Source organism: Salvia hispanica, chromosome 2, assembly GCF_029641045.1.
Source record: "Salvia hispanica isolate PSC_SH4W2 chromosome 2, Shi_PSC_v1, whole genome shotgun sequence".
NCBI lineage: Eukaryota > Viridiplantae > Streptophyta > Magnoliopsida > Lamiales > Lamiaceae > Salvia > Salvia hispanica.
This window is the reverse complement of record NC_142693.1, coordinates 9,328,621-9,355,919: the sequence shown is the minus strand read 5'-3', so window position 1 is coordinate 9,355,919 and position 27,299 is coordinate 9,328,621. Positions and strand designations below refer to the sequence as shown.

The 27,299-nt window shown below is 36.1% G+C and overlaps 3 protein-coding genes and 1 pseudogene across 5 annotated transcripts; 2 read left to right on the top strand and 2 right to left on the bottom strand.

Moving 5' to 3' along the window:
- Positions 1 to 1,105: 1,105 nt before the first annotated feature.
- Positions 1,106 to 2,330, top strand: LOC148931533 (zinc finger BED domain-containing protein RICESLEEPER 2-like; annotated as a pseudogene).
- Positions 2,331 to 4,358: 2,028 nt separating this feature from the next.
- On the top strand, positions 4,359 to 7,634 carry LOC125202028 (receptor-like kinase TMK4). Its single transcript, XM_048100340.2, has 2 exons — positions 4,359 to 6,582; positions 6,869 to 7,634. Exons 1-2 carry the CDS (start codon positions 4,359 to 4,361, stop codon positions 7,381 to 7,383), a joined length of 2,739 nt encoding a protein of 912 aa, XP_047956297.2. The 3' UTR covers positions 7,384 to 7,634.
- A 408-nt stretch (positions 7,635 to 8,042) lies between these two features.
- LOC125215706 (selenium-binding protein 1-like) lies at positions 8,043 to 10,627 on the bottom strand. The gene is made up of 6 exons (XM_048117221.2): positions 10,450 to 10,627; positions 10,162 to 10,357; positions 9,780 to 10,007; positions 9,427 to 9,658; positions 8,844 to 9,224; positions 8,043 to 8,570 (listed from the first exon to the last, which is right to left on the bottom strand). Exons 1-6 carry the CDS (start codon positions 10,580 to 10,582, stop codon positions 8,289 to 8,291), a joined length of 1,452 nt encoding a protein of 483 aa, XP_047973178.2. The 5' UTR covers positions 10,583 to 10,627; the 3' UTR covers positions 8,043 to 8,288.
- A 10,594-nt stretch (positions 10,628 to 21,221) lies between these two features.
- Positions 21,222 to 26,674, bottom strand: LOC125214594 (selenium-binding protein 1-like). Of its 3 annotated transcripts, none has more exons than XM_048115705.2 (7): positions 26,520 to 26,674; positions 26,049 to 26,244; positions 25,530 to 25,757; positions 24,944 to 25,175; positions 24,494 to 24,874; positions 24,069 to 24,318; positions 21,222 to 21,492 (listed from the first exon to the last, which is right to left on the bottom strand). In XM_048115705.2, exons 1-7 carry the CDS (start codon positions 26,644 to 26,646, stop codon positions 21,488 to 21,490), a joined length of 1,419 nt encoding a protein of 472 aa, XP_047971662.2. In that variant the 5' UTR covers positions 26,647 to 26,674; the 3' UTR covers positions 21,222 to 21,487. The 3 variants fall into 3 exon arrangements, with proteins under 3 accessions (XP_047971662.2, XP_047971644.2, XP_047971653.2); XM_048115687.2 differs by having other exon boundaries at positions 24,077 to 24,318; XM_048115696.2 differs by lacking the exon at positions 21,222 to 21,492 and having other exon boundaries at positions 23,827 to 24,318.
- Positions 26,675 to 27,299: the final 625 nt, after the last annotated feature.

Genomic DNA, 27,299 nt, shown 5'->3' with positions numbered 1-27,299 from the left:
TTGGGAGAGATAGACAGGCGGACCGAGAGGGCGAGTGAACCTCACCTAAGCTCACCCGGTCCAGGTAACGCCGCTGCTGGAATAGGGGAGGAAAATAGGCGAGCCGCTTGTCCACTCTGTCGAGACCAAGTAGACCGCGTCGAAGCTCGGCGAATGGTGCCCCAGTCCAAAGAGTCGGAGCGGAGGACTTGCCTATTCTACCAATGTCGAGCGGCTCGGGTGAGAAATCGCGGAATTGACGATTAGTCCAGATAGAGAAGTAGGCCGTTGTACTTATCTGCTGAATCCGAGCGGCAGATGTCAAATGAAGAACCCGACAAAAAATGGGAAGATGTCAAGTGCAATCATTGTCTTCAAAGATGGAAATATGAAGGTAAAAAAATGAGAACTTCCACTTTTAGTCGCCATATGTTGGTTTGTAAGAAGAAACCGAACTTTGGAGATGTGGGTGCTATGCTTCTTAATCATGAAGGCAAATTAAAGGTTAAGGATAATGTAATAGACCTAAAAACATGACGAGAATTGGTGATTAAAGTATCAGTTGCACATAGTCTTCCATTAAAGTGGGTTGAATGTAGCGAATTGCTAGTTTTTCTTTAAGTATTTGAACCTGAATACAAGGATTATCTGGAGAAATACGCATGCCTTGGATGTGATGAATTTGTATGAATCCTCCTGGAATGTTGTGCTCGACTTCTGGTATTTGGACTGCTTGTACTAATTCGTGATACATTTGTTTGACTGCACATTTTGTGGATGAAAAATGTAAAATGAATAGCAAAATAGTTGCATTTTGTTCAATGCCTCCTCCACATTTTGGAGCTGAATTAGCTCAAAAGATATCTAACATTTTGGTGATTGGAACATAAATAGGAAAGTCTTTTCTTTGACTTTAGATAATGCTTCAGCTAATAATTCCTTGTTGAAATTATTGAAACCACGACTTTAGTTGCAAAACTCATTATTGTGTAATGGAGAATATTTTCATGTGAGATGTTGTACACATATCCTGAATCTTATTGTACAAGAAGGGTTGGAAGTAGCTAGTGATGCTTTAGATAAAATTAGAGCCAATATCAAATATGTAAAAGCATTAGAAGCGAAAATGATCAAGTTTAAGGAATGTGCACGAAAAGTTGATGCTGAATTTACTACACGTTGGAATTCCACGTATTTGATGCTTGCCAATGGAATTAAATATTGATGGGTTTTTTCTATGCTTGAATACGATGATTTAGCTTATAAGCATTGCCCAACAGAGGAAGAGCGGGAAGGAGGAAAAGTGATGAGTGAATTCTTGGAGCCATACTTTATTTTCTGGCTCATCCTATCCTACTTCCAACCTGTATTTTATGGAAGTATGGAATATTGCTCAATTGTTGGAGATGAAATCTAGAAGTAATGATGAAGTGGTAAGGTCTATGTCTCTTTTGATGAAATTAAAGTTCTAAAAATATTGAGAATATTATAGCGACATTCTCTCTATGGGAGCCGTGTTTGATCCAAGAATGAAGTTAAAACTTGTGGAGTATTGTTACTCCAACACTTGATCCTCTTACAAGTCAAGAAAAATTCAATAAGTTAAAGATGAAATTGTATACTCTGTACTACAAGAAAAAGGGTGTTGATGTATCTTTGATTAAAATTCCTCAATCTAGTGGAAGTTCTAATTCTGAAGTTGGAGAGTCTAAATTCATGGAAGGAGGAGTAAGGAAAGCATTGAAAATGAAACCAAAAGCACTTGCGGTAAGTAATCTTTTTTTTCTTTGAATATTTGTTTGTATTTATATTTGTATTTAAAGTAATTTTATTTATCTTTTTAACTTACATAATTTTAATATTATTGCTATAGGGATATAAGAGTTACAAAGGTCTAACTTCCGATACAAAGTTCGTATTGGATGTGTATTTGGAAGACCTCCCAATGGATGAAGATGTTGAAATCGATTTGCTTAAGTATTGTAAAGAGCAGTCATCCCGTTTTGGAGTACTTGCTAGGATGCCGTGTGACGTGCTTAGTATTCCTATAACAACGGTAGCATCCGAATCTTCCTTTAGAATTAAAGCACATGTCTTAAACAAATACCAAAATAGACTCCTTCTCCAAAAAGTGCAAGCTTTTATTTGCACACGTAATTGGTTGCATGGATATTCTAATGATAATATTTTACTTTTGTTATAAAATTCTAAACTATCAAACTATATTATATGATAATATAGTAATTTTGTTAATAGAAGATGAAGATTCTGAAGATGATGATGAGGAAGCTAATGATCAGGCTAAAGTGTCAGAGTTTATCAATTTGGAAGAATGTCATTCAAATATTTAGATTTATTTTGAAACATGGACTTTTTTTTAGAACCTGTGGTTAAACAGTTTATCTTTAGGGCCTATTTGATAAATTAGTAATTCCTAGATATAGATACTTATATGACTATTTCCAAGTGTTTGCTATCATAGTTAACCTATCATGTAAGTCTGTGTTATCCCTCTATGGCCCATCTAAGCCCACAGTTTTTTACTTAAAATACAAGGATATGTATCTCACAAATTTAGTTGGATAGCATTTCTGCCTCATTTCTTGTCTTCCAAACAACAACGAAAAAAATCCTTATTTGAGCTTATCTTGACACGAAGCCCGCATTTTTTATCTTACTATACAAATCTTCTTATATCCCATATTTCTTATCAAACAAGCTCTTAATCTTTTGTTATGCAATCTTAGATTATGCCGTACTTTTCTCATATGATTGACTTATATTTTATTGTTTATATAGTAATTTATTATGGAATATAAATATAAGATTCTTAAAAGTTAAGTAAGTGTTAATTTTAATTATTTGTTTAAAAACTCGATTAGCTCGCTGGGCTAGCCCGAAACCCTAAGGTTTAGGGTTAGGATTGAAATTTTAGAACCCGATAAGCATGCAACTCAAGTAGGAGTGGGCCGAAATCCACTGGACTGGGCTGATTGACATCCCTATTTGAAAAGGCAAATAGATGATATATCTCTTTCATTTACCTTTCCTTGTTGGAGATGCTCTAATAGATGTTACACTCTTTTTTTTTTTTTTATGCGAATCCACAAGTCACACATCATTTGATCAACCCCACCGAGAACATTCATTGACCAATGACGAGGGTAATGACAAAGAAAGATGCAAGAAGCCTTAAGCACATTCATCCGTGGGATTAGCTCCGCCAAAGAGAGTGCTCGAGTAGGGGACGATCGAAAGCTGAAAATGGTGCTCAAGGCCTCGTGGAAGGAGGGAAAAGAAGCGACCCGTCCGGACATGTCTTTTGGAGTCATCCACGCTTCAAGGCGCGACTTTCGTATAAATGGCCATAACTCTCTCATCCGGACTCCGATTGGGGCGTGCAAGATACTCACGTGAAACCCTTTCGAAGACGAAGACAATGTAATTGGATGATTCCAGAGAAAACGCCCGACCGGGGATTCTGACTATTTTTGGTTGCGAATTCCAAAGAGTTTGCCCGACCGGGCTTGTTGCATGAGGAAAAACGCCCAACCAGACTTTTTGCGATACTTGCATTTTTGAACTCTTTGTGGCTCTTTATTTTAGCACTTTTACCCTAGTATAAATACTCATGTCTAGCGTTTTTACCATAGCTTTGAACATTATTTGAAAGAACAAAGACTCATATTTTGAACATCCATCTTCAACATTGAAGATTTATTCAAAATCCCTTGTGGTTGCACTTAATCTATTGCCGAGCTTTAACCTAAATCACTTATCTTCTTCTTCTTCTTCTTCTTCTTCTTCTTCTTCTTCCCATCTTTTCATTGTTATATTTCTTGTTTGGATTGTTGGGTATCTTTGTAAGAACAAATCTAGACAATATATGTTTCTTAAATCCACAAGATCACATTAATTTGTCTCACAAAAGATGTCACATTTCATTTTTTAGAAAAAAATTCTCTCTTACATTAATATAAATATACTATTTTCTCTCTTCACTTAAAACATAAAACTACATTTTCTAAAATTCTGTGTCATTAACCAAGTGTATCCTCTATTATGGGACGAAGAGAATACAATATATACATTTGCTTGTAGTGTGTGTAATGTGTGTATAGACATAAGTGTATATTATGTGTGTACATTTTCATCAAATTCAGTTCATATATCAAATATTTTATCTACCAAATAAAAACTTTGGAATTGAATTTTAATAGTACAATTCATTTCTAATTCAATTTGCAATTTCATGGCACCAATTACAGGTAGATTCATAAAGCTTGTAAATTATGAATTTATGAATATTCATTTGTGAAGTGTAAACAAAATTACAAATAGGCGCTAAACTTCACTCACAAGTTTGTTCATCAACCACCATGGCCACGCGCCTCCGCCTCTTCCTCCTCCTCGCCTTTCTCAGCCTCATCCTCCTCTCCTCCGCCGCCGATGATTCCGCCGCCATGTCCAAGCTCCTCTCCTCCCTCTCCCCGCTCCCCCGCGGCTGGTCCTCCTCCGCCCACTTCTGCACCTGGAACAACGTCCTGTGCGACTCCACCAACTCCTTCGTCACCACCATCAACCTCAACTCCGCCTCCCTCTCCGGCACTCTCCCCCCCGAAATCAACACCCTCTCCCACCTCCAATCCCTCCAACTCCAGAAAAACTCCCTCACCGGCGCCCTCCCTTCCTTCCAAAACATCACCTCTCTCCACCAATTACTCCTCGACACCAACAATTTCGCTTCCCTCCCCAACAACTTCCTCGCCGGCCTCACCAATCTCCAGGTTTTCACCATAAACGACAACAGCAATCTCGCTTCCTGGCAATTCCCCGCTTACCTCTCCGATAGTTCAAATCTTGTAGAGTTTTACGCCAGCAATGCCAGCATTAACGGCGCCATTCCAGACATTTTCAATTCTTTGCTTAATCTGCAGGATTTGAGACTTTCCTACAACAACTTAACCGGATCTCTGCCGGAATCTTTCTCCGGATCGGAAATTCGGAATCTGTGGCTCAACAATCAGGAGCTAGGGTTATCTGGAACAATCGATGTGCTCTCCGATATGCCTCAGCTGGTTCAGGTTTGGCTGCACGCTAACGCATTTACCGGCGGAATTCCTGATTTATCGAAATGCACAAATCTATTTGATCTGCAATTGAGGGATAATATGTTAACTGGATTAGTGCCGCCTTCTTTGATCAATTTGCCCGCTCTTCTTAACGTTACATTGCAAAACAACAAGCTACAGGGGCGTTTCCCTGAGTTTCCGGATAGTGTTCAAACTAATTTAGGGGCTGATACTAATAGCTTCTGTTTGGATCATCCCGGGCCGTGTGATCCGCAGGTCAGCACGCTTCTTGACGTCGCGAGTGCTCTCGGGTATCCCGTGGCGATAGTGGAGGAGTGGAAAGGGAACGATGCTTGCCAAGATTGGCAATTCATCCTCTGCGATTCGCAAGGGGGGAATGTGACGGTTGTGAACATGGGGAAGCAGGGATTCTCGGGCACTATATCGCCTGCGTTTGCGAATCTCACTTCGTTGAGGACTTTGGTGTTGAGTGATAACAGGCTCACAGGTGGGATCCCTGCTGTCTTGACTACCTTGCCACAGCTTCAGACGTTTGATGTGTCGAATAATAATTTAACGGGCCCAATTTTGACCTTTCCTCGTAATGTGAGTTTTACATATGCTGGAAATGCTTTCCTTGGTAAGAGTGATAGTCGTGGTGGTGGTCCAAGCCAGTCGGATGGGAGCTCTGGATCGTCGAACAAGTCTTCTTCGGTTGGTATGGTAGTTGGTGTGGTTATAGCTGTTTTAGTGTTTGTTGGAATTGTGTTGTTTGTGTCTTATAAATGCTATTTGAAGGGACGGGATAAGAGGTTAAGGGAGATTGAGAGGTCTAAGCAGGAAAAGGAGATGGCGATGAGGAATGGAGTGAATAGAAATGCTAGTGTCTCGAATGAGACCATGAGCCAGAAAAGTGGCGATCATAGCAAGATGCCCGTTCTTGAGGGTGGCAACATTGCCTTCTCGATTCAGATTCTTAGGCAAGTGACTGACAATTTCAGTGAAGAGAATATATTGGGTAAAGGAGGGTTTGGGGTCGTGTACATGGGTGAGTTGCACGATGGGACCAAGATTGCAGTCAAGAGGATGAAGTCCAATGATATGGGTACGAAAGGCATGAAGGAGTTTCAGGCAGAAATCGCAGTCCTAACCAAAGTTCGTCACAGACATCTGGTCTCGCTGTTAGGTTACTGTATCAATGGCCACGAGAAGCTCTTGGTGTATGAGTACATGCCGCAGGGGCATTTAGGCCAGCATTTGTTTGAATGGGAGAAACATGGCTATCAGCTTCTGACCTGGAACCAGCGGGTTACAATAGCGTTGGATGTGGCCAGAGGAGTCGAGTATCTACACAGCTTGGCGCAGCAGAGTTTCATTCACAGAGATTTGAAGCCATCAAATATACTCCTGTCTGATGACATGAGAGCTAAGGTGGCAGATTTCGGATTGGTGAGAAGTACGCCTGATGGGAAATATTCTGTTGAGACGAAGTTGGCTGGAACATTCGGCTATCTTGCACCTGAATATGCTGGTATGTGTTCTCTCTTTTGTTTCTTTGATGTTTATATATCTCTGTTTAACGGAAATGTTGAGTAATATAAATTCTTCGCATCCGTGATAGGAACGTTTAACATCACTTCCTGAATACGTTCGACTTCAATTTTAAGATGGTTGAGATTTTATGCTTTAGTTAGTGTTCTTCGTCTAGGCAGAACGACTCATCATCTTACGCATGCTGTAATATCCAGAATGCTATTGAAATAGCTCTCTTCCTAAGCTGAATCTTGGTAACATTTTAATTTCGAACTCTCTTTCAGCAACTGGGAGAGTGACAACAAAAGTTGATGTCTACGCCTTTGGGGTTGTGTTAATGGAGATTTTAGCTGGTCGAAAAGCCCTAGAAGAAAAGATGCCGAATGAGAAGTCCCAACTGGTGACATGGTTCCGCAGGGTCCTAATCGGTAAAGAAAATCTCCGGAAGTCCATCGACCAGAATCTCCAGCCAGACGACGAAACTTATGAAAGCATATGCAAGGTTGCCGAGTTGGCGGGCCACTGCACTGCTCGTGAGCCATTCCAAAGGCCCGACATGGGGCATGCAGTGAACATCCTGGGACCTCTCGTGGAGCAGTGGAAACCCTCTAGTGCCCCAGAGAGCGAGGGCGATGGCGTCAACCTTCGTATGGGGCTCCATCAAGTCCTCCAGAGATGGCAAGCCAATGAAGGCACTTCTAGAATGTTCGATGATTTCTCCTACAGCCAGACGCAGTCGAGTATCCCCTCGAAACCTACTGGATTTTCTGACACGAATAGCTCCACGGACCGTAGATGACACAGAAAGATTGAAGGCGGGAGAAATTGGATGAAAAACAAGGATGGCTGGAGAAAATGGATAGAGGTTGATTTTGAGTCTGTATTCTGCATGCTGTATTTTGCTGTATCTTGAAATGTTGTTTTTGCATGCTGCATTTAATTTATTCTTTTCTCACCTGACTTGTAAATAGCTCTATTCCAAAAAGTATCAATTTTTTAATTGGGATTGTATTAGAAAGCTTTAAATGTATTTTTTTAAAGGTGTGAAAATTGAATATAAAACCAGTGGGGTAACATGCAGTACAGATATAAAAAGTATAGTAGGATTAAAAAAGTGAGTTTGGTTTATCATTTATGTGACATTGCGTTGCATGGGTTTGGCAATTGGCATACAGTTTGAAATAAAAATAATCATTGACAATTGGTAGACTACCGAAGCAATGCTGGCGATAATTATTATATAATGAAAAATAAAAATAAAAAAAGAAATAAAGAACGAAAAAGGAGTTGATCTGAATTGATTATTAAGAAACCAGGTTTGGTTTTGTTGTGGACTCCTTTTTCTACGGAAGTTTTATCTACAATATTCTATCTCTTACTCTACTTTTTCTTCACTTTAACTATTTTATAATTATTTTTTTTCAAAATGAGGGCACAATAATGAAATGCCTCTATTACTACTGAGGAACGGAGGGAGTAGTATTACTATAATATTTCTTACACTAATACTACTATTAATGTCCCATGTCGACAATTTTCTGTTACAAACACTGAAGATGATCAAATTACACTGTATAACTAAATAAAGTTTCATCTAATAACATACTACTACTATATATATGGTTGCACTTTATGATCTATATACAATCCAAATCACGTTTGGCTGCTGCAACCCTTATTATAACCATGTCCATAAAAGAAATTTTACATCCAGATGTCGGAAGTGCAATCCCCACCAGGATACCTCATCTCGTGGGCGAGGGATGGGCCATCCGGCTCAGCTCCAAAGTCCACGAAGAACCTAGGGTTGATCTCTAGACCTCCCCTCTCCGTGTCGACATCAATCTGGAGCATGTGACTGCCTTTCTCCACCATCTCCGGATAAAACTGACGGTCCCAAGTACTGAACATCGAGTTTGTAACATAAAGGCGCTTCCCGTCCAAACTCAGCTGTAACATCTGCGGTCCTCCTCTTAGTTGGTTCCCCTGAAGTCGATACATTATTGAAAAATTGTGAATTGCTTGGGTCTCAACTCGATAAAAGCTCGTATAGTGTTATTACTAATTGAAGTGTAGTAGAAGTTCTACTACACTTCAATAAGTAATAACGCTATAGAACGTAAAAGCTCAGTTGACTTAGCTATTTTAACTATATAAATAAAGCTCGAGTTGGACATGATGGTAAATAAAGCACAACATTACATGATCACACCGGAACAATTCATTGACACACTTCATTGATAAGCAAAAGAGGCGTACCTGGACTTGAGGTAGTTGGGTTTGGTAAGTTGTGCCATCTTCCGCCTCCGCCACAACAGGACTTCCTTTCTTGATTATGCCTCCGACCCAAACCTGGCCTACCAAACGTGGATTTGCAGGATCTTCAACGTTGTACTGTCTTATGTCGCCATGGAACCAATTGGAAAGGTAGATGAAGCGATCATCGAGCGATATCAAGAAGTAAGTTATAAGCCCAGGCATCTCTCGTTGAATCCAGTTCTGCACCTTGAGTGGCTTCACTGATATTGCTACCTCGTGTCCCCAAGTCTCATCCGGCTTCTTTAAAAACCTTACAATATTGCTTGCAAAAGCACATGCCGCGAAGCCCGTGTCTTTGACTGGATCATGCAAAAATCGTACCTGTGGATAGATCATCAGAAACACTTTGGTGGTAGGCATGTTAAGATAACACAAAATAATTAGTATAAGATGGGTTTAAGTGCCTAATATAGGCGACATCTTATCTACCAAACATTCAAATAAACCAATATAACTCCTATATCTTGGCTTTTTCTAGGCTACCAAACAAGTTATAGCAACTACTACTACAACTACTACTAACCTCCAAAGGTAGGAGACCAGTATTTCCAAGATCCAATATCTGTTTAAGCTCTCCTCCCGGCCAGCTGTAGACGTGCAATTGTCTCCCGTATAGACCTTCAAAAACATCCTCAAATTTGAAACCTTTCGTAAAAGTTGCTGGAGCTCCAGATGATGTGCTGATCATGGTCTTGTGTCGAGGCTGGTACCAGAAATCATAGCCATAAAGGGGGTTGTGCCCTGGTTTCTCCCACCTGCCGCAAACATTTATTAAGGTCGCGTTCCAGAGGTAAGGTCACCACTCAAAGACATGACATGACAAGGCGAACAACGGATTACAATATTTCTAAATAATCCACGAGAGCAGATGTCTACCTTCCTTTGACATTAAAGTCGGAGTCCAGGAGTAGAAATCCATTTCCTGGAGCATTTCCATCTCCATCTCCAAGACACGACACCATGATTTCACCAGACGCGAGACAATGAGCTGTGTGAGGATATGCCAGCCCCGTCTTCTCAATTATTTCCTTGGGATCAATGACCTTATGCAAAGATGGAGCCCTCAGATCCTTTTGAGTATCAACGGCATATATGCGCCCAGACCTGAGAAATGGATAAGAGTTAATAATAGTATAAAATTATTTCCTATAAAGATCATAGAGATGTGAAAGACTCATGAATATTGCTATAAATAAGCAACTTAAACAATCCATTCCTTATACATGATTAGCATAAGGTGAAAAATAGGCCTACTTACAATAACGAAGGGAGAATAAGAAAGCGTCTAGCAGCTGATGGATCTCCATGGCAAGAGCTGCAAGCATTCCATCCAGAGTGGTGCAGTTCGTCTCCAAGGTAAGGCATGGACAGCCTATGAATGACTTTAGAATACGTTGGCGAATTCGGATCAATATCCACAGTAGCAAGGTAATCTGGCTTCTCTCTTCCAGTTCCTGTTAACGTAAAAAAAATGCAGCAAGAAGTAAAAAAGGCAGCAACAAAGTAAAGACTAAGAAATTGAATGGAAAATAAGTAGAAATATTACCAGTATAAATGCAAGTAACGTAGATTAAGGTTTCGTTGGGGCCAGACATGGCTTGAAGCGGAGAAGCATAACCTGGTCCTTTGTTGCAGCACCCATTTTCCACCACACCCAAATTTTTTGCCAATGCCATCATATCCTTCTCTAGTTCTCTCTCTCTTAATTGTCTTGTTCTTGCTTCTGAAATGAAGCACTCCAGAGACATATTTATAGCGCCTTAGGTTTTTCATGAGTTGTGTTATGGCATGACAACAATCCTAACCTAACCTAACCAATAGATTAGTTAATTAATAAATCATGGTGCAACCAACGGGTCGCAATGCAGTTGGCAGCGTGGAGCTGTGGTGACCTTGAGGTCACGGTTCAAACCCTGCCACCCGCTGTGAGACTTTCGGCCTTAATCCGCAAGCCCGATCGAGCAGGATTAGTCGGATTCCGCCAAAAGGCGGGTTCAGTACACCTGTGGTTAAACCAAATAAATAAATAAAATAAATCATGGCGCAATAAGTTACTGCTCTCTACAATTCAGTATCTACTATGCATATCTCATTCAATATTACTCCCACCATTCCATAGTAGAGGACATATTTCTTTTCGGCACGGAAATTAAGAAAATAGTGTGTAATGTAAATAAAAAGATACTCCCTCCGTTTCTTCATAGTTGAGTCATTTTACCATTTCGGGAAGTTTCTTCATAGTTGAGTCGTTTCCTTATATGGTAACTTTTTCCCATTTCTTACTTTACTCTCTCGTACTTTATTCTTTCTACTTTATTCTTATACTTTATTCTCTCTACTTTTTCCTCTCTCTTACTTTTTTATCTATTTATTTAACATACCTAACATTCATTTCTAAAACTCCGTGCCGAAAAGTTCCGCCTCAACTATGAAGAAACGGAGGGAGTACTAAAGTAGAAAAGAGGGAAAAGTAGATTAATCAAGTAAGAGAGAGAGAAAAGTAAGTGAGAAGAAATATGTTGACTTTTAATAAAAAGATAAATGACTCCACTACTATGGAACGTACCAAAATGAAAAAATGACTCTACTACTATGGTACGGAGGGGGTATAATACTCCATGTGTTACATAAAAGATGTCTTAATTTCTTTTTTAGTATGTCTCATTAAAAATTTCGTGTTTTTATTTTTTAATAAAGTTCTCTCCACTTAACACACAAAACAAAACTTCCTAATCTCATGTCATCCCGCAAGTGTGACATCTTTAATAGGACGAAGATAATAACAAAATATGTAGTTATTATAGAAAATAGAGTCAAACATATCAAATTTAGTCTTCGCCTGTAGTGAAGATTGAAATAATTATATATCTATAAATATATAAAAGAGGGGATGTGATCAAATCAATAAGTGAAATTCTGTCAAAAATCAAAACAAATCTCAGTCATTGGATCTTGTGATGTAACCGTTAGATTAATGTCACGTGTCATCTAATAATGTAGATTGTGTGGTCTAATAATGTAGCTCGGCTAATAATGTAACGCTTTTTAGTTTAATAATGTAGTTGAGATTTGCTTTAATAATGTAGTTGAGATTAATGTCACAACCTTCCAATCTAAGGATCCAAGAGCTGAGATTTGCTTTGATTTTGACAGAATTTCACTTATTGACCATAGTGCGCCCCTATAAAAGAGGTTGAAATCTATATCTATATCTATATCTATATCTATAAAATGATGTATTAATATGACAACCCTCTTTATTATAACACTATACCACCATTTTAGGCCGTTAGATTTGAAAATCGTGTGATTCTCAAGCTGCCATGTGGCAGTCCATTTTAATTAAATTGGAACATAAAAAACGCTGAAGAGCAAAATCGACATTTTCTACTTTTAGTCCGTTACCATATTGTAGTGTTACTCTATGAATATTGTAGTGTTACGCACAAGCATCATTTGTAATAGTATTTTTACCTACCATATTGCAGTGTTACTCTATGAATATTGCATTGTTACCAAGTACTCCTAAACCCTAAATTGAAGGAGTAGTATTTGAAGTTTACATATTACTTTATTGTACTTGTTCCTGATATAGTTTATTCAAACGATTGCAAATTTGTTCTCGCAGTATTACTGATTATAGCTTTGTGGTCTGCAGTCTTCCTTCAATTTCAAGAATGCGGCTAAAATGTGGGATATGCCAAATCCGGTTCTGATTTAAATTTTTGGGAATTGACTAATATATCCACATCTGCAATATCCAACACATAAGATTGCAATCCAAACTCTGTTTCATTAATTCAATCCTAGGCGTCCATCTTTTAGATCTAAGGGCTAGAATTATTGTTATGTTGTCAATCTAAACATGGTGTCACTATAATACTTATCTATCTATAAATCTATATCCATACATGTATAAATGGGAAGTTTAATGAAAACAACAAAGATGCCATTATGAAGATTGGGGTAGGAATGCAATATATTTTTTTTATCTGAAATTACATTCCAGAGAAATTATGTGCTACATACTTTATGTGAGCACCACACTTGTTTGTCGCACATTTAACGTTGTTCCTTTTTATTTATATATTTGGTTTGATTCTAATATATTATAAAATGTTATTAAAATTTTTAATTTCACAAAATTAATAAAAATCAAAGCTTGATTTATTATTTTTAACTTATTTGAAATTATAGAGAAAACAAGCTAATTGAGTTTTGATTTTCATGAATTTTGTGAAATTATAAATTTCAACAATATTTCTTAATGTATTAGAATCAAATAAGATATATATAAATCGAAACGAACAATATTAAACGTGCGTCAAACGAAAATGGTGCTCACATAAGGAACCTATATAAGGTGTGCAGCATGTCATTCCTCTTACATTCAAATGTCAATATTTATTTATTTTATTTTGAAAATATAAAAGTATGTTTATATTAACCTAGGAAGTCAGACATTTATTTATTTTATTTTGAAAATATAAAAGTATGTTTATATTAACCTAGGAAGTCATGTAGAAGAAAAATCCAAAGGAAGTAAAGGGGAAGAAAAAGAAACCGATGAACGATTAAGGCAATATTGACTCATAGATTTATGGTTAAACAATTAATATTTGTTTATTTATTAAATGGATTGAATTAGCTTTTTAATGGACCGTAAGTTGATGTCATGATGTGTTCAAATTTTAAATGAAATAATTTTGAATGGCGTAGTTAACAGGTTTAAATTTTTAATCAACTATATAGGCTCCTTATGTGAGCAGTCCCATTTTCGTTTTGACTCGGATTTTAAGAAATGTCAAGAAAAGCAGGTGGATAAAAGTTAGTGAAATATGAGAGCAATTATAATGGAAAAGGGCCCTTCCATTGCACATCAGCATTTGACCTAAGAGTCTATCTTCCTGCAATGGAAGGGCCCTCCCATTCTATTTCATTTCCACATTATCAGTATTTTGTTTAAATTTTTTAGCACTTCTATATTTAATATGTTATCAAATTGAATAGATTTAAATGCAAAAATATTAATACGCAATTTTTTGTTGTATTACAACATTGAAAAAAAAAGTACAACGAGATGCAAAAAAAAATGGAATAAACAAAAATAATAAAAAAAAGGTAAAGGCCGATGATCAGCCCATCTCCCACAATGGATGGCCGGTCATCGGCTTCCTCCATCAGCTAAGGCTGATATATCGCAGTTGAGATCACCTACAACTTTTCCTACACCACTCCCTACTCCACCCCTCACAAACATAAAATATGATGGCGGGGCCCATTACTTATGTTTGTGAGGGGTGGAGTAGGGGTGGTGTAGGAAAAGTTGTAGGTGATCCCCACTGGATATATCGGCCCTAGGAAGGGGGTGGTTGATCGGCCCTTTCCCTGCAATGGTTGGCCGATGGTGCCGATCGGGAGGGCCTCTCCATCGGCCAACCATTTGTGAATGGCCTGAGTCTAACCTGTATATATTAGTTTTAAATGATATGTGAGTGGAATGAGTTAGTGGAATGTGAGACCTCTTTACCGGTTATAGTAATTATGAACCGAGACTTCTATTCATAGACGAACCACAATAGAAAAACGGGACTCGCTATTCGCAGAAGGAGAGAGTATAATTCGTAATGATTTAGCAATTAGCAGATATTAAATTTATTAATCATATTTTTTAAGCAAAATCATCTTTTATTTAATAAATATGAAGAAAACAAATTGGATCGTGCATCGCACTGGTGTGACAATAGTTAAACTAATGCTAAAGCTTAAACAATATACATTGTCCACACAATAAATTTTGAATAAATATATATAAATGAATAATTTCAATTAATCATTAAATTATTTAATTTATGTATTTTAGTATTTTTAATAATAAATAAAACCATAGATTTACACTCCCTCCGTCCCACTAAGATGACATGTTTTTCTTTTTAGTTTGTCCTAAATAAGATGACACATTTCTTTTTTTGGAAACTTTCTCTCTCAAATTAATACACTCAACCACTTTTTCCCACCCATGTTAAAATATTCATCTTTCTTTCTGTTTCTATTTTAATAATTCCACCTACTTTTTTTCTCTACAGTTAAACACATTAACCAATAACTCTTAAAATTCCATGCCGGCTAAGAAATGTGTCATCTTAACCGGGACGAAGGGAGTATTAACAAACTAAAGTTATTAAATTCCAGCCAAATTATTCTAATTGAGCTAATAAACTAATCTAATTAACTTGGGCTAATCTATTTGAGCCCACTACTTGAATTGGGCTAATCTATAAACTAATTAAATTTATAGTATATTTTTTTTGACAATTAAATTTATAGTATAATGTCACCATAACGATTGCTATGTAGTATTCCATCTGTCATAAAAAATAGTCATATTTGTAAATGATAGAGATTTTAACGTACAATTAATAAAGTAAGAAATGAGTGAAAAAAAAGAGAAAGAAAGAAAAAGCAGTAATTGTTAGTGGATTGTGGAATCCATATCATTAGTGGTGTGTAATTGATTAAAAACTATCCATATTTAGACTTGTCTAATTTTGAGAGATAACCTAAAATAATAAAAGTAGGTATATATTTTAGGACCGAATGGAGTATTACTCTAAGATGTAGACGGCAGGGCAGGAGTATTAACTACTACTCCCTCCGTCCCACAAGAATATGCACTATTTTCTTATTAGTTCGTCCCACAAAATATGCACTTTTTAATTTTGGAAACACTTTTCTCTATAATAAAGTGAGACTCATTCTCCATTAACAATACTTTAATTTTTTTTCCTCTTTACCTCTTTCTTACTTTACCACTTTTGCATTAAAATCTGTGCCGAATTCAAAGTGCATATTCTTTGAGGACGGAGAGAGTATTATTATCTTTTTCCTGCTAGTCGCAGTCTATATGAACTGCTTTAACTCGATTTCCTTCGGAGTGAATACAAAAATCGATTTAAGTAATGAAAGTACTCGATTTATTCAATTATTGTAATAATGGTTTAATTAGAAAAATTACGTGTGACCGATATATCAATTTATACTGAATTACACAACATGGTATGAATAGCCAAATTTCGTTAAACCAAAATATTAAATTTCAACAGAATTAGAAAATATCTTTTGAATTCAATCAACGAGACAAGTGATTGAATTTAATTTCAGAAAAATTGTTTTGTCATATAGCTTGTCTTTCATAGTTATTGATGAATTTAATTTCATGGAAATAATATAGACCGAGCAAACAAGTCATTTTTCTTTATTGTAAATTGAATGATAGATAGACTCAAAGTTACAAAAAGATATTTTAGTCAATAACCTACCTACTTAAAACATCTCCAATCATTTATATAAAAATTAAACCTTTTTTTTTTTTAAATGTCAAATGAAATAATGATTACTTCAACTATTCATACCAGACTATAACTTAAAATAAATATTCCTTTTTTTACATACTTTTTATATTTTCAATCATTCCTTTATATTTTATCTATATTACATATTAATCCCACGAGACTGTATCAACAACTTATATTTTTCTATTTTTAGAATTTTTGTTATATGTACCTTTTTAACTATAAATGTTAGTTTAACTATTATTAATTTATTTTATTACTCAAATTCATTTAATTAATTTCTTAAAAAAAGAAAGTTATAAATAACACTTTCTTATTAAGTTATGCTTACTAACTAAAATTATCAATTTCAACCCATATTATTCTAATTCAACTAAACTAAATAATTTGGACAAACAAAAAACCGCATACAAAATATAATCTAATTAAACTAGACTAATTAACTTAAAAAGAAAAATTAACATGATATACATTAATATGGGCTAATCTATAAGAGCCCACTAATTAAATTAGGATAATCTATAAACTATCCTAATAAATCTCATAATTAATAGGATTAATTAGGTTATTATTTCTATCTTTTTTTTCCCTCTGTTGTTGTTTGTGTTCTTTTTCTTTAAAAAGATTTTTTTCCTATATCTTTTCTTGTTTGTATGTTTATTTCTCTCATGCATCTTTTCTACTTTGACACATATAAAATGATTTAGAATTGTATACGATAAATCGCAGAAAAAGTGATTTAAGATTGTTTTAGACTTTTTAGTATAAACTTAAAAATAGACACTTTTGTTCAAAAGTTTAAAATAGATTTGATTTTGCAGTGCCAATGGAGCTATTTTTCAATTACATTTTGGGTTTTATAATCCTTATGGAGAAGGTCTAACTATGAAAATTCGCAACCTAAATAAACTTGAACAATCCATCGTAAAAGCCATCTTGCAGGGTTTAGTGCTGGCCAAAAGTTTCGGGAACCATATGGGATCGAAGTTGATGCTGTGATGGTGGCAGGTTGGCTAAGTATGGGCCAGATGGGTTCTGCGATGACTCGATACACATTGGCAAAAATCAGAAGTGAGCTGAAGGGGACAACCTGGCGAGTGTCGCATATTTTCAGAGAGGGCAGTAAGGCAGCAGATTTTTTGGCCGAGTTGGGAGTCGGGTTGGAGTCGAACGTGATTTTCACAAAGGAGTCAGCCCCAGCGCGGGTGAAGGTGCTTTGCAGAATGGATCAGCTTGGTTTGCCTAATTTCAGATTTTAAGTTAGTTCGTTGTTTTGTTGTGTTAGCTTTTGTTTTGTCCCTTTTGATGTTAGATTTTCTTTTGCGTTTGTTCCTTCTCTCTTGAGACAGATCCACTTTTGGGATAGTCTGTTGTAAAACTTTCTTTCGATGATATATAGGGGACGAGGGGCCTACTTCACCCTCCACCGGGAAGGTGCTTGATTAAAAAAAAAAAAGAAATCTATCGTAAAAGGTTGCATTGTCGATCCAAGTCAGTAGATATCTTGGTCAGCTAATGGCACTTTTCGTTAGAGTTTAATACATTTGTTAAATATCTTTCGAGTGCTTGTATATTGCAAAATATTCTTTCCTATAAATGAGAAGAAATATTTTGTTACAATGTCTTTTGTGTATACATATATAAAATGTTACTTAATACATTTAAATGTATAAAACACAAACGAGTCTAACTATTTTGCTTAGTATACTGGTCTAGAATATGTCATCACAGAATATGATGCAGTCTTTGCAGATGAGAGATGATATTTCACAACTTAGATAAGTCAATACACATGTTTCTTTACCGTTAAGAAATAAATAACACTGGTGTGGTTTATTACTAGATAACTAATTGTCTTCCTAATCTTATTAGGATATGTTTGAATATTATATCCATATCTTAATTGGATTTAAAATAAATTTATTTATTTAGATCTTATTCATATGTAGCTTAGCATGAAGTAGATCTGATTTTCTTTAGTCTTTTCATCTGGGAGTGAGCAAAAAATCGAAAACCGAATATCCGAACAGAACCTAACCAAATCGAAATTTTGAAATTCGGTTCGATTATTTTGGTTTTTCAATTCGGTTCGGTTTGAAAAATATAAAAATTTCGATTTTTCGGTTCGGGCAAAATTAAAAACTGAAAAACCGAATTATTATATATTCTATTAATTTAATAAATTATATATATATAATATTATTTAATATATTTTATATAATATGTATTATACGTAGTATATTCTATTAATTTATATTTTATAAAATATATTTTTATTAATGGTATATATATAAATAAAATATATTATGTACATATTTTAATAGGGATGTGATCAAATGAAAACTCTAAATATTGTACAAACTCAAAACTATAATCTGGACCACTGAAAAATGTCAACAGATCACAACAAAAACATCAACAGAAAAATCTCAACAAAATTTCAACAGTAGTCAATGATTGATGATGTGTTGATATTGTGTTGACATTAAAATCTTGAAATTTTACACTGTTGATATTGTATTGAAACTGTGTTGAAGGTTGAGGAGTTTTGAGTTTGTACAATATATAAGTTTGCATTTTATCACTACCATATATTAATACATGTATTGTTTTTTTTTGATTTTTCGTTTTTTAAATTAATTTTGGTTTTTTCGGTTTTTTGATTTTTCGGGTGAGTTCGGTTTGAGTTTTGAACTAAATTCGATTTTTCAGTTTTGGTTCGGTTTAGGCAAAAAACCGAACCGAAACCCGAATGCTTACCTCTATGCGTGAGTGTTTATTTTGTTCTTGCATGCTTTATGCACTTTAAGTTGCTTACTCAGTTTACGTTACTTGCTTAAGTTGTCTATTTACATTTCAGTTTTCTTAGTTCCCAGGTTCCCACTAGTTAGATTAGTTTATTTATGCAAGTAGATTAGTTTCTCAACCCTAAGCTAGAGCGTGGCTGCATGGCCAACCACACCTTCTCGAGCGTGTGAAATCATCTAAACATTCGAATTATCATTCCTCATGGGATCGACAGCCGAACTTACCACGTACTATTCTTTAGATATCGGTGCAGTGGAAATAAATTATAAATATTTTTTTACGAGAGAAGGGGGAGCGGCTAACTTCACGCCTTTCCCAGGCCCTCTGTCAGACACCTTCGACTTGGACATGCCAACCATTGAAGGAAACAAACGTTGACAGATTAAGATATACCTAAGGATCTAGAAATAGATCAATTCTTAACTTTTGAATCATGTTTAGAGGGTAAGATGACGAAGATACCTTTCAAGTTAAATTATTAATAATCATAATACTACACGTACATAATTGGATAGCTTTTAATTTTCAATATTAAGAATTGTTTATTTTAGTTTATAAATTAACAGAATCATTAGTTTTAAACTAATATACTAATATCAAACTAAATATGCTATCAAAGAGGAAATTATTTGCTTTGGGCTAGCTTGTTTTATTCTATGTGATGGGATAAGATTTCTACCTATTTGGGCTGATGGACCAGAAAGAATAAGGAGAATTTAGTATTATTGGGCTGCTTTTATTAAGTTACCTCGGTCGGATTAATTAAGGAGAAGCGGGAAGGATGGACTACTATGATTATTATTGAAGTCGGCCAGTTTGGGATCGCGAACGGCCTGCCGTGAAAGATCGAAGGAGAGTGGGAAGAGGTGTTGATCAATAAAGACGACATTTTTCCTCCGGGATAATTAAATCAAGAGTATGGCGATCTTCGCGGGAAAAATAAAAGTCGAAGTAAGATATTAAAGTTCAGAAAATTAAGCTATCGAGGTGGGCTTTTCCATCCTACGTTATTGTGTGAGCTTTCTTGTAAAATATTTTGAAGTATTTTATCAAATGATGAATGATGTGGTTACTTTCCAAATACGTTATGTCTTGTCGTGTATTGGTTTTTGATGAGCTGCCTATTTGATCGTCTACTAGAGTAAGGAGTAAGTCCCGCTAGACTTTACTTTCCAAATACATTCTCGTTTCATCGATGAGGTTCAGATATGGTATGATGATGATGATGGATGATGGATGATGTGCTGCACAACCATATTTTACGATGGCATGTCTTTTGTGTTTCTATGTAATTTAATGTAAAACCCGAGTTCGCTCAAAGATGGCATGACATGACTTTATTTTATGAAAATATTTTCGGCTTAAGTTCATTTAGTGCATCAAGTAATCAACACTACATATGTTTTATGAACGTGCGGGTTAGTCAAGGATGAGGCGGAGGCTATTGTGCAAGAATGCGAAGATGTTAAATAAAATGTTCCAAATATGTTATGTCTTCATACATAATATACTATTTTTCTCTCGAATGCATCCATTGAGACATTGTTCATTTTATGCCTTATATCATAGAGTATTCTTCTTTCGGCATAAGTTCACTTAGTGCATCAAGTACTCAACCCTGCATGTGTTTTATGAACGTGCAGGTTGATCAGGGACGGGGCAATGGATGCCGAGCATGAATGCAAAGAAGATGTTAAATAAAATGTTCCGAATATGTTATGCCTTCATATATAATATTATTATTCTCTCGAATGCTTCCATTGAGACATTATTCATTTTATGCCGCTATGTCATTGAATATTATCTTCTTCGATTGTTGAACTACTGAGATAGATACTCTGATTTGCTTCACTAAATACCAAGTTTAGAACTATGTTTCGTGCCCAAAGAATTATTTCCCCTTTCTTCACCGCCTTTTTTAATCCCCATTAGTTACGATAAACCGAGTTTTCTATCCTTAGAAAGTGCAACCATGACAACCATGGATGAGAGTATATCTGTAACAGCCCGCCCTCCTAGGGTACAATAAATGCGGCGGCTGCTACCCAAAACCAACTCAAAAGAAGTAAACATAGGCTAGGGTTTCATTTAAAGAGTACTGACCAAAAGAATGGGAAGTAATATCAGAGTATTTAATGCAACAACTTAACCTAGAAGCTTAAAGGAAGAAAGATATCATAAATGACGATAAAAAATCTTAAGAGTACGTCATAGTATCCCAAACAAAGTCACAAGAAAAGACTAAGGCCTCAAACCGAAGGCGAGATGCAAATATTCCAAAAGAAATTCTAAAGAGTATCAAGATTCAGTGGAAAACGACCAAGAGAAAGTATAGCTATGTATGGAGACACAACTATGCTTGAAGTTCAACATATCCATATTAATTAATTAATCTGCTCAACACCCGCCACCGCTCGTCATCATTCAACCTGCACATAAGGAAAACACATGCAGGGCTAAGTATTTTGAAATACTCAGTGAGCTCATTGCCAAAACATTTTATAAGTTATGCCACCCTTACCAAGTGATCTCGAGTTTTAAGCAGTTATAAAAGATATATCACGAGTATCACAAAATATATTTTCATAGACTGGCCAGTCAAAGTAATCCCCCATTTTCTCATCAAAATAACAATCATTCCATGGTGCGACGAAAGTGTGGCCACACTTTTCGCCCACGAGACCGGCCGACTAGCAAGGACGGCTCCCGATCCCATCGTGTACACAACCTGGTAGAGCTTGCGGCCCATACTCAGACCCGAATTCGTATAAGCATATCAAGTATCACATTAAAAACAAACATAGGCATGGCATAACAGTTAAACCACCCTTATAACACCAAACAACATTTTGATAAAATAAAAGAGAGCTTTTAGAGTAAAGCCCACCTCGACTGCTTAGTTTTCAAGTAGTTTCGCTTTTCCGTTATCCGGCTTCGCAACCAAAGTTTCACCTTTTAATCACATAGGCACATATCACAAATTAGGTTCAATACTACTCTTACTCATGCATGTTTCATTACTTTTCCCTCTTCCCAACGATTTATCTTATCATTACTAATTAATCAAGATCATGTTTATCACACAAGATTATTTAGCCATCAAACACACACTACACAACACAACAACACACACGCACGCGGCACACACATACACACGCCACACACACACATACATGTTCCCAAATCCCTTTTTATCCCTCTTTCACTCAACCAAGATGCATGAGGGTTCAAGAAGACCGATTAATCGGTTAGAAGAAGAAAAAGAAGAAGTAGAAGGAGAACAAGCATAACTCTTAAACAAAAATACCTTTTTGAGAAAAACGATCGGTAGAAAACAAGTATTAGCCTTGATTCTTCAAAGTTCTTGGATTAAACTTCAATTCTTCTCCAAAAGATAGCAAAATATTGGAGAGTAGAAGAAGAAAATTTGAGAGAGTGTATGGGATGGTGGGGGCCGAAAATATGGGGCTAGGGTTGGGGTTTTGGTTCTTATTTATAGAGCTCAACAAGATCTTTAGGTAATTAGAATAGAATATTTGGTAAGATCTCATTCTCCACAATTAAATAAATAAATATTGTGAAGTAGGGAAGAAGGATTAACAAAAATAGATCCTAGGGCAAAATCCCATAGTTTTCGAAAATTAGGCTATTTATTTAGCCAAGATTTTGTCTTGAATATATTTTACGGAGTAGAATAAAATATCACGGAGCAAAATAAAAATAAGAATTCTCCCTATTTGGAGTGAAAAGTGGCGCCTCCTATGCCTTTTAAATAAGGCATGGATTTTCAAATATTGCCTAAAATAAGGTAAGGCAAGATCTTTTGAAGTATGGAAAGATTTGGTAGAATAATTAAATTCTAGGTATGGAAGGAAATCAAATAAGGGATTAACTAAAATAAAATAATTCCTTCCTTCCCACAATAGGTGATTTTCGAAAATCACCAAGGCACAAGGGGGCTCGATTTTTCCTCTTTAAAATAAGGAAATAATTGGGTCTTGGATTTAATTCGGATAAATATCCCAAGAATTAAATTAAATCCGGAAAAATAAAATTCTCTATAAAAGGGGCTAGGGTTCGAAAATTTCAAGAAATGGGTGACAAGTATTTATGGAAATTTTCTCTAATATTTTCACTCACCCTTAAACAAATAATTTGCCACATAATCTCACAAATTAATAACTCACATGCCACATCATTAAATCAATAAGTTTGACTTTTCAAACTTTCAACACAAACCCTAGACTCAATTCGACCATATCAACTCATGAAATAAATGCATTCTCGATTCCACGTCATCGACAATTAATTCTAGGGCTCTAAAATTAGGGTTCTAAATTCCGGGATGTTACAATATCAGATTAAGAGTTTAAACTAACGAAAACTGTAAAATAGATCTAAACTATCTGGACGAAAATGAAGTAAACTGGTCAACTAGTATGCATGTAGAAACTGAAAAACTTTATCTAAATAACATAAAAATTAACTCTAGTGTTAAATAAGGATTAATTGAAATAAAAAATAAATATCAAATGATTTATAATATATAAAAATAGTACTCCCTACTATACGTTCCATGATAGTTGAGTACGTATTTTTTTTCGCAAAATCTTTATCCTCTCTCATAATTTATTTTCCTCTCTCTTACTTTATTTCCCTTTTTACTTTTACTCTTTTCACTTCAACCTTTAACAAATCAATTTCTTAAACCTTGTGTCCGAAAGAAATACAAAAACATTAATAATATAAGAAACCCACATACATTTTCCCCTACACAATTTTATAATATTACTTGTACTATTACTATGTAATTTGTTGTTTACAAACCATGAAGATGATCAAATTACACTATGTAATTATATCAAGTTTAATCGAATCACAAATATGGTTGCACTTTATTTTCTAGACACAATCCAAATCACGGCTGCTGCAACCATTATTAAGTATGCCATGAAAAGAAAATATAGTAAAATTTATAGCCAGATGTCGGAAGTGCAATCCCCACCAGGATACCTCATTTCGTGGGCGAGGGACGGACCATCCGGCTCAGCTCCAAAGTCCACAAAGAACCTAGGGTTGATCTCTAGACCTCCCGTCTCTGTGTCAACATCAATCTGGAGCATGTGACTGCCTTTCTCCACAATCTCCGGATAAAACTGACGGTCCCAAGTACTGAAGAGTGAGTTTGTTACATACAGGCGCTTCCCGTCCAAGCTCAGCTCTAACATCACCGGCCCACCTCTTAGTTGGTGCCCCTAAAGTCGATACATGGTTGAAAAATCTTGAGTATGAGTGCTTACAATTAGATGACACTACAAGTTTTGTTGTGAGTTACTTGGTCGATTAAAGCTCTTTCGGTTAAGTTATGAACTTAGTTCTATTACCCTATAATTCATTGGCCCATTTTGTTGATAAGCAAAAGAGGCATACCTGGACTTGAGGTAGCTGGGTTTGGTATGTTGTGCCATCTTCCGCCTCCACCACCACAGGACTTCCTTTCTTGATTATGCCTCCAACCCAAACCTGGCCTACCAATCGCGGATTGGCAGGATCTTCAATGTTATACTGTCTAATGTCGCCATGAAACCAGTTGACAAGGTAGAGGAAACGATCATCAAGGGATATCAAGATGTAAGCTATAAGGCCAGGCAACTCAGGTAGAATCCAGTTCTGCACCTTGAGTGGCTTCACTGATATTGCTACCTCATGACCCCATGTCTCATCCGGCTTCTTGAAAAACCTTACTATATTGCTAGCCAAAGCACACCCCACAAAGCCCGTATCTTTGGCTGGATCATGCAGGAATCGTATCTGTGGATAGATCATCAGAAACACGTATATTGTTTAAAAAAATTAGTACTACGTACAACTAATACTTACCTCCAAAGGTAGGAGACCGGTATTTCCAAGATCCATGATTTGTTTAAGCTCTCCTCCTGGCCAGCTGTAGACGTGCAAATGTCTCCCGTATAAACCATCAGTAACATGCTCAAGGTTGAAACCTTTGGTAAAAGCAGCAGGAGCGCCAAATGATGTGCTGATCATGGTCTTGTGTCGAGGCTGGTACCATAAATCATAGCCATAAAGGGGGCTGTGCCCGGGTTTCTCCCACCTGTCCGAGCATTCACATTTCATATAGCCTTCTTAACAATATTGATGGTTTGGATACCCTGTTGTGGCTCCAAGCACAGCAAGGGCGGCTGTTCCATATAACAATAATTTAATTATAAAATTTAATATTAAAATATTATATAAAAAATATCCATTTTTTAATTTAAAATATGGGATGTATGGAACAGCGGCCATGTTGTGCTTGGAGCCATAGCAGGGGATCGAAACCCCAAAATTGAACCACACAACTAGTCACGTTCCTGAGGTATGGTAAGGTCACATGAGTGACATGACTTGATAGGGCGAACAACGGAATATAACAATACTTCTTAATAATCCACAAACAGATGTCTACCTTCCTTTAACATTAAAGTCGGAGTCCAGGAGTAGAAATCCATTTCCTTGAGCATTTCCATCTTTATCTCCAAGACACGTCACCATGATTTCGCCAGACGCGAGACAGTGAGGTGTGTGAGGATACGCCAGCCCTGTCTTCTCTAATACATCCTTGTGATCAACGACCTTATGTAAAGATGGAGCCCTCAGATCCTTTTGAGTATCGACGACATATATTCGCCCAGACCTGAGAAATGGGAGAACAAATTAAGATGCTAATAATTGCATCATATAATTTCCTCTAAGGATCATAGACAGTTTGTAAGACTTTGAAATGTTTCTATATGTGAAACATTTGGTGTTCTGCACGAGATTTTATGTAGTGTTGTTTTATGAGTTAATGAAGAGAGAGGAAAAAGTAGAGATGGTGTTATTTCCATTTTAAGAAACATTTCATTTTTATTGGACAACCCAAAAGGAAAAACGTTTCATTTTTAATGGGACAAAGGAAGTACATGATAGCATAGGGTCTACTTACAGTAGCGCAGTGAGGACAAGAAAGCGTCTAACAGCTGATGGATCTCCATGGCAAGAGCTGCAAGCATTCCATCCAGAGTGGTGCAGTTCGTCTCCAAGGTAAGGCATGGGTAGTCGATGAATGACTTTAGAATACGTTGGCGAATTCGGATCAGTATCCACAGTAGCAAGGTAATCTGGCTTCTCTTTTCCAGTTCCTGATAAAAGTAAAAAAACAGCAAAACGTCCAAAAACCAGCCTCATTAACTACATAACAAGAATTATATACTAGGAGTAACTCTTCTACAGAGTTTCAACTGATAATTAATCCCTTGAAAACCCAAGTATAAACGCCATTTTCCCATAGCAATTTTGTATGTTATCTTTCTTGCCCTCAATCGAAAAACACTCCAGTCCACCAGCAAAAAGCAAAAACGGGCAGCAACAAACTACAGATGAAGAAATTGAATGGAAAATAAACTAAAAATATTACCATTATGTGTACAAGTAACATAGATCAAAGTTTCCTTGGGTCCAGACATGGCTTGAAGCGGAGTAGCATAGCCTGGTCCTTTCTTACAGCACTCATTTTCTACCTCTGCAAGCATACCCGTTGCCATCCTTCTCGGTCTAAGTCTAACCTCTCTTGCTCTTGCTGCAGAAATGAGATTCTAAATGATATATTTATAGCGTCTTATGTTTCTCATGAGTTGTGTTATGGCACGTTGGCACGCTACAACAATCCTAACCTACTAACCTAGGCATGGACATAAGTAGTAGATTAGTTGGTTACTAAATCAGTCTAATGACAGATTAGTTAGTTACTAAAAACATGACGCAAATTCACGAAAATATTGTCAAGTTTTGACATTGAAACATATGAAGGTAGGAATCCTTATAAAATTATTTTTAATTTGATATATGTTACGTGAAAAAATAATTTAAATCGAGATAGTTATATATATTTAAAATTTTGAGATATTTTTTAAAAGTTAGTTATAACTGATTTGTTATTAATTGACCTTGATTACCCTAATTGATATTTTTTGTATAGTGTATTGATATTCGTGGTTGAATGATCTTGTGCCTTGATTTAATGATATTCGTGGTTGAACATAGGATCATGTTAGGTTAAGATTTTTTAGCTTAATTGAGAATTGAGATGCATTTTCAGCCACTCATCCACAACATTTTCGAAATGCCAACTGCAAGTAGATTATGTCAACTCGGGGGTATTATCGTCAATAGCATGCACATCAAATGTCAACAACTT

Coding starts and splice junctions, on each gene's coding strand:
- LOC125202028 (XM_048100340.2), top strand. CDS start 4,359: ATGGCCACGCGCCTCCGCCTCTTCCTCCTCCTCGCCTTTCTCAGCCTC. Junction 6,583..6,868: donor TCTTGCACCTGAATATGCTG/GTATGTGTTCTC, acceptor ACTCTCTTTCAG/CAACTGGGAGAGTGACAACA.
- LOC125215706 (XM_048117221.2), bottom strand. CDS start 10,582: ATGATGGCATTGGCAAAAAATTTGGGTGTGGTGGAAAATGGGTGCTGC. Junction 10,358..10,449: donor CGTTACTTGCATTTATACTG/GTAATATTTCTA, acceptor TTACGTTAACAG/GAACTGGAAGAGAGAAGCCA. Junction 9,659..9,779: donor GACTTTAATGTCAAAGGAAG/GTAGACATCTGC, acceptor TGTTTGCGGCAG/GTGGGAGAAACCAGGGCACA.
- LOC125214594 (XM_048115687.2), bottom strand. CDS start 26,646: ATGGCAACGGGTATGCTTGCAGAGGTAGAAAATGAGTGCTGTAAGAAA. Junction 25,758..26,048: donor CTTGTCCTCACTGCGCTACT/GTAAGTAGACCC, acceptor CCCATTTCTCAG/GTCTGGGCGAATATATGTCG. Junction 25,176..25,529: donor GACTTTAATGTTAAAGGAAG/GTAGACATCTGT, acceptor ATGCTCGGACAG/GTGGGAGAAACCCGGGCACA.